Source organism: Aquarana catesbeiana, linkage group LG01, assembly GCF_042186555.1.
Source record: "Aquarana catesbeiana isolate 2022-GZ linkage group LG01, ASM4218655v1, whole genome shotgun sequence".
Classification (NCBI taxonomy): Eukaryota; Metazoa; Chordata; class Amphibia; order Anura; family Ranidae; genus Aquarana; species Aquarana catesbeiana.
The window spans coordinates 651580595-651587938 of record NC_133324.1 but is presented as its reverse complement, the minus strand read 5'-3'; the positions used below and the strand labels follow the sequence as shown (position 1 = coordinate 651587938).

At 34.7% G+C, this 7344-nt stretch overlaps 1 protein-coding gene across 1 annotated transcript in view; it reads left to right on the top strand.

Moving 5' to 3' along the window:
* Positions 1 to 741: 741 nt before the first annotated feature.
* The window catches only part of LOC141110070 (alcohol dehydrogenase 1-like), a 31314-nt gene continuing 24711 nt past the window's right edge, over positions 742 to 7344 (top strand). The window contains exon 1 of the mRNA XM_073601297.1: positions 742 to 898. Coding sequence (XP_073457398.1) covers positions 881 to 898 — 18 coding nt within the window. The 5' untranslated portion in view covers positions 742 to 880. The remainder of the gene's footprint in view (positions 899 to 7344) is intronic.

The following is a 7344-nucleotide window of genomic DNA, read 5'->3' as shown; positions in this document are numbered from 1 at the left end:
GCTACAATGGAGATAACAATTGTTTTGCTGCTTCTTGAGACAACCTATAATGTTCTGCAAATTCTTTGGTAAGTACTACATTTTATTAGATGAACAAAATTGCAAACAATTTGTTGTGTTTGTACATACTGTAGCAAATGTATCATGTTAACAAACAAAATAAATATTAATACACAGAGTAAAACATTCAGAATGCACATAAAATTTTAAATACAATGTTTTTTTTTAACAACTGGAAAAAATTACAACCACATGAAACACAGATTAGGTTTGAACATTTTAATTACACACTAACAATTGTTGCAAGCAAGACAGTGTTTTATGGATGGAAATGAAAAGATATTTTCTGTATGTAGATTTTATAACTGCTTATCAGAAAATCTTTATTTTAAATGAGCTCTAATGAGGGAAAGTTACAGAAAAAAAATAAAGGCATTTTTTAAATCACTGCAGGGAACAACATTAACTGAAACAAAATGATGGTGTTTACTCTACGTGACATACAAAAACATTCATGCTAGAAAGCTTGTGTGTTTCTGTATTCAATCAGGAATACAGCCATGACATTTTTTATAAAATATTATAGTTCACGATGATCAGAATAGAATGACATTGCAAAAATTAGACCAGAAATGAAATAGTATAGGACATGATGAAATTAAATACTATTCTGCCTTTGGTAAACCTGGCAAGATTGTTTGTTTCAGTAGAGGGCATTTACTCATTTGCTGCTATGCCATTCCTCCTTAAGGGGTGTAATCAAACTGAAAGACCTCTATATAAGCTGAGCCTGGTTCACAATGAAAGCACAGCAGTTTTGACAGGAGTACAAAACCTGGAAATCTTCTTTATCACTCTGTAACTCTGTAACTGAGCAGAAATGTCAACTGTTGGAAAGGTAAGATACCCTTTAATTAGATGTTATCTCATGAATATTATGTGGCATAATCCATTATGAAATACTGATATGGAAGTAATAACGTGTACTTGAATAATCAATACCATATACTATTCATCTAGTATAATTTTAACTTATTTCACTTGCTAATCATCATTTTTATAATAAACATTCTATGACTTTCTTTGAGCACGGATTCTGTCATTGTTCTCAGAAGTTTTTTCCACTCATACAAATACACTCATAGACAGAAGATTCAATTTTACTTTTTTCAGAGTTAAAACTAAATGAATCTTTCTTTGCATTTTGTTGTAAGAATAAATTGAAAACGAGGAATAATAATTCATATAAATGAAATGCATGCTAAAGTATGTTGAAATAATTACAGGTGGCTGTATGACATTTGTGTGAGTGTTCAATGTAAACTAAGTTTATGGCCGCAGGGGTATAAATAACTCATATTAATCCTTGCATGTTATGAAATTTAGACAAGTAATTAGTCATTAGACATTAGTAAGCATAACAAGAAATATGAAATTGTGTTCCTGTGTATGCTTTGTATTTCTTATACTTACTGGGGTTGCTTTTTTAAAGGCAAATAGACATTTCCTCAGAGTTTAGTCACTGACTGTGGTAAAATTTGACTTTGCAAAGAATGCCCTGTCACATAAAAATACTTTAAAAAATACATTTAAAAAAAGGATTTCTGCTTGCGCATGATTGGATGATGGAAATCAGCAGAACTTTACCTCATTCACTAAGCTCTGTAGATAATTCCTTTGCAAAGCGCAACTAAATTTGCAAAGTTAACGTTCTATTTGCCTTTAGTAAATCAACCCACTGCTTCTTTGAGGTGTTTTTTTCTGTTTGTAGACCATCGTAAGTATTATTTGTCACGATGATGCAAAGATTTGCTGATATTTGTATCATCCTCACATATAAATTATTTTAAACTTTGAAATTTATGAACGGTGGTGTAAGATTTGCATGTATTAGTTGTGTTAGTAAGGTAAGTAATGGTAAGTAAAGTAGTAATGAAACATAGTATAAGACATAGTTTGTCTCTTCGCTAATAAAAATTTGCCTGTTCGCCATTTTTTTTTTTTTCGAGCACTAAAGTTCTATTTTATTTTACCCCTAAATATTTAGTGACTGACCTCCAAATGTGACAAAAAATATTGCCCATTTCAGGTCTTAATTGTTTCCCAATTTCTTTGATTTTGTTTGTTTGCACCAAAAATCTTGAGTTCCTGTGCGATTTGAGCACAGTGTGGGAAACTCACATGGAATGCAGGTTTCCTGCACCACATTCTAGTGTGAAAAGCCCCTAATGATCAAAATTATGGTATCCATAGATGATTTTAAACTTTCAAACTCTATAGTGAAACACTAATCTCAATAAACACTTTTGACAGACCTCCCTTTGGTTAAAGAAAAAGCTGCTTTGTATATTTAATTCTAGTACATCCCTAAGATAAGCGGGGCCCCAGGTATCTTAGGTGCAGTCAGACCTGCATGCTGAAGCCCATCTCCAGGTTGGGGTACATCCCCCTCCCACAGATCCTCTCCCCCTTACAGTCATTTTTATTTAAATTATCAATATACACACCTTTTTGGTATCTTCCTGGTGTCTTCTAAGCAGTCAAGGTGAAGGGGGTCTTGTTCCGCTTCCTCTCTCCTCCTACAATGGTCAATCTAGAATGCTGCAGAGAATAGGAGGCTAAGTACTGATTTGAGCCCCTTTTTCCTGTGAACTCAGGTCAGAAATACTCCCAATAGGTGTCCATGACACCCTAGGTTTACAGGAAACAGGTTGTATGATGCTGGGCATTAACCTAAAAATGGAGCATAGGGCTGTGCTGGAGCAAGGAGAAGGTGAGAATTGATTTGACTTTTTTTTTTCAAGTAAGAAAGCAGAAGGCGAGAATTAAAAAAAAACTATATATATACTTTAAAGCTATGCGTATAAACAGTATTTGCTTCTCAGGGAGGCTGTGGACCATTTACTGGCTGTGTATTTCCTACATGTTTAACCATTACCCTATCTATTATCTGTGAAACACAAGTCATGCTGTACTTATTACAATTTCAGCTAAATATTATATTGATTCAGCCTATCTCTTAACAAAACTAGCAGCATTAAAAATAAAATGCACTTTGATTTATTGACATAGAGATGGACTGTATTGCTAATTCCCTGCCTAAATACTACACAGTACAGTAATGTGTGACAAAGAGCTTAAGAAGAAAAAACTATAAGAAGAAACTAAAAGGGCGGCACAGTGGTGTAGTGGGTAGCACTCTCGCCTAGCAGTAAGAAGGGTCGCTGGTTTGAATCCCGACCACAACACTACCTGCCTGGAGTTTGCATGTTCTCCCAGTGTCTGCGTGGGTTTCCTCCGGGTACTCCGGTTTCCTCCCACACTCCAAAGACATGCTGGTAGGTTAATTGGATCCTGTCTAAATTGGCCCTAGTATAGGTATGAATGTGAGTTAGGGACCTTAGATTGTAAGCTCCTTGAGGGTATAGGGACTGATGTGAATGTATAATATATATGTAAAGCACTGCGTAAATTGATGGCGCTATATAAGTACCTGAAATAAATAAATAATACTATATATATATATATATATATATATATATACATATATATATATATATATATATATACATATATATATATATATATATATATATATATATATATATATATATAATTAATCAACATTAGGGTTTGAGTCAGCATCTATTCTTGTGTGCATATACATTTTATATGGTCAGCCACATACTATACATCTACTCAAATCTAAGCTATTGTAGAAGTTTGCAAATAAATTGTTTCTAAAGGTTGTTCTTTGTCACCAAGTTTTGTTATATGATATGTAACAACTGCAATAGAAGAAGAAAAACGTAAAACCTCTCTAAGAGAAACACAGAGCTCTCCTTTTGAAAATGCTATTGCTGTAGTTGTCGTGTTGATCATTTGGTCCTAATATTTTATGTGACTGACCCACAACATGGTCCATGAAGTAGAAATAAATAGGTCTAATCTCTTGTATCCACATCTTTATATCTATGGTTAACTATGAACCACAGTTTTTTTTTTTTTTGTCCCCCAGAGAGTAACAGAGGACACAAATCCCTATTCAAACATTGTAAAAAAAAAAAAAAAAAAAGGTTGACTCCAGCAGCATTTGATTGGATGGGAAAGCTGAGACCTGTAATAGTATACTGTTAGCACACTGATTACAATTCATAACGCACCACACCCTGTTCCATTTCAAGCTTTGTTGAACCTGGATAAATAACAGTTTTGGACATGCCTTCTGCATATTTAAAATACAAATTAAAATATAAAAGTAGGTCTGATTTACTCAAGAAGTTGAGAATCCTCATGCAATACATTGTAAATATTCCCTATAATTAAATCTAATCATGTGAAAATCAGATTCCTGTTCACTTAGAAAACCCCAGTCCTGTGCAGATGAAATGAGTTAACAAAAATTTCATTTTCACATAATAATTGAAGTGAATATGTATACAACTTATTGTGCAAAAAATCTTAGCAACTTTAGTAAATTGACCTCATTTTTTATGTTAGGGGTTACATTGTTATTGTTTTTTGACATGTGCTTATTTTTATGTTTTGAAAACCCACAAAGAGTTTGTAGCTGATCATTGTTAATTTTTGCTTGATGCTGTTGAGAATTTTGTGCATAGAAGTAAAACTGCCACATCTTAATTCTTTAGTAATCTATTTCAACTACCAAATTTCAGTTACCATTATTCAGAATGTAAAAACACTCTAGATGGAAAAGTTTTTTTATGAGGGGTATTGCTATTTGGAGCTTGCTTGGTTACAAAGTTTTCCATATCATTCAATGGTTAGGCTCATACCCTGTGAGCTTCACCTCTGGAAATAATACCTTGTGATAGACATTTAAACTTTTTTCATATTATGAACATGTAGTTGATCTAAAGCCTTTGTATCCATTGTAATATTGTATTAAAAAGAAAGGGCTTAGCCAACACTTTTGGCATATAGGTGCATAATATGTAGTCCCACTACCAGAGCTCCCTGCATTTGCAACAAAGCAGGCTTTTGTTACTTGTGCCAGAGTTTGTCTGTAATGAGAGTGTGGACGGTAAGATCTGAGCTCATATCATAATTTGCACTGTTTACCTTCTAACCTAACTTGATTTGATTGTAGCCATATTAGTGCAATTGTGACAGAGAAAATTGAGTATTGTCCATGATACTTCTTTTTATTTGCACTAACATACAATTTTTCAGGACAAGCTTTCGAAGTATGTCCCCTTCTTCAAGGTCGCTTGGACCTTGAAGAAGGGGACATACCCCGAAAGCTTGTCCTGAAAAATTGTATGTTAGTGCAAATAAAAAAAGTATCATGGACAGTACTCAATTTTCTCCTTCTAACCTAAGAAAGTTATATTCTGTTTCTAGCAAGGTCTCTATATACTCCCTATATATTATACTCATTGCAGGATATAAATCACAGGTTAAGAACTATGTGGTTGATTTACTAAAACTGGAACGTGCAAACTCTGGTGTAGCTGTGCTTGGTGGCCAGTCAGCTTCTAACTTCAGCTTGTTCAATTAAGCTTTGACAATAAAACCTGGAAGCTGATTGGTTTCCATTCAGAGCTGCACCAGATTCTGCATTCTCCAGTTTTAGTAAATCAATCCCTATGTGCCTAGCTTATTAACTTGCATACATTGCAATGAACACATTGGGGTTGTTTTACTAAATGTAAATAGGCTGTTTTTTGTTTTTTTTGCAAGAGACATTTAGTTTTGCAAGGGAATGTTGTGGAATTCACTTGCAAAAAATACCCAATGTGCAAAGAAAATTAAAAAAACAGCATTTTTGCTTGCACATGATTGGATGATGGAAGTCAGTAGAGCTTCACTTCATTCACTAAGCCAAGGAAAATTGCCTTGCAAATTGAACTGCCTATTTGCCTTTAGTGAATCACGTCCTTTCTAATAATGGTGCAGAGTAAGGCTTATCAAAGGCAAAACACTGTTTACTTAGCACAGTCCAAGAAAATTCTCACTTTGCAAATAATATCTAATTGCATGCAAGAAAAATAAAAGAAACAGAATTGTGCTTGCACATGACTGGATGGTGGTCAACATAACTTCACCTCATTCACTAAGCTCTGGGGAAAATCCCCATGCAAACCAACCCATATATACCTCCATCCCCAATCAGAGTTAGCCACATGGACTAGCTATGGGTGCAAACTGGAAAAGGAGGTGATTCAACAAAAATAAACTCATACCACATTGTGGTGGGTGTCAGCTCACCCAGGGGACCATAGTCAAAAATGCTTTAACCTCCCTAGCGGTATGATTATTTCAGATTTTTGAATCTCAAAGCGGTACAGGCATATCCCACTTTTAAGTACACAATGGGATTTATTTACTAGAGCTGGAAAGTGCAAAATCAGGCTCACTTCTACATAGAAACCAATGAGATTCTAACCTTGGCTTGTTCAATTAAGCTTTGGTAATAAAACCTAGAAGCTCATTGGTTTCTATGCAGACGTGAGCCTGATTTTGCACTTTCCAGCTTTAGTAAATAAACGCCATTGCATACTTAAAAGTGGGGTATGCCTGTACATTGTTTTGCATAGAAATTTGGCGTTTTATATTGTAGGCCTGTAATTCTTAGGAATAACTTAACTTAAATCTGTCCAAACAAGAGTCTAGTAGTCTAGTAGACATTCCGGGTATGATAAAGTTTGAAACACTAAATCATAAATTCTAATATAATAAATACCTATAAATAATTATCAAAAATAATAATATAATAATAATAATAATAATAATAATAATAATAATAATAATAAATGTATTCAATAATGTAAGCAAATCAAAAACACTGAAATTTGCTCAGTTGCAGAATTGTCGCTCTGGTCACTTTCAGTGTCTGATGACAAATTTCACCACGAATCACTATCGCTCAATTCTCCAAGTGATTCTAATTTACTAGCACTGTTTTCTAGCTGGTGAAAAACTGCTTTTAAAGTAAAGGAACGCTTTTTGGTTTCCATGGACAATTTCAAGTTTCCAGGCAGAAAGAACAGTATATATAATGTAAAAGTTCATGCAGGGCACTGGACAAAGCACTAGGGACAAAAGAGAGGTGAAATGATTTGATACAGTAATGTAATCTTACAGATGACAGTGTACTGTATGTGTTATGCTTTTTGCACTTTTTGAATTTGCCGCCGGCTCTGCCCCCATGCGCTGTGACGCTCGCAGGGAACGGAGCCTGGAACAGTAATACATCAGGCAGAGGATCCGGCGGAGAACACAGCGGGAGGACATCGCAGGATCCTGGGGACAAAGTAAATTGCATGCACCAGGATACTGCGATGCAATCGCGAGTGTGGTTCGGGGTTACCGCTAATCGTA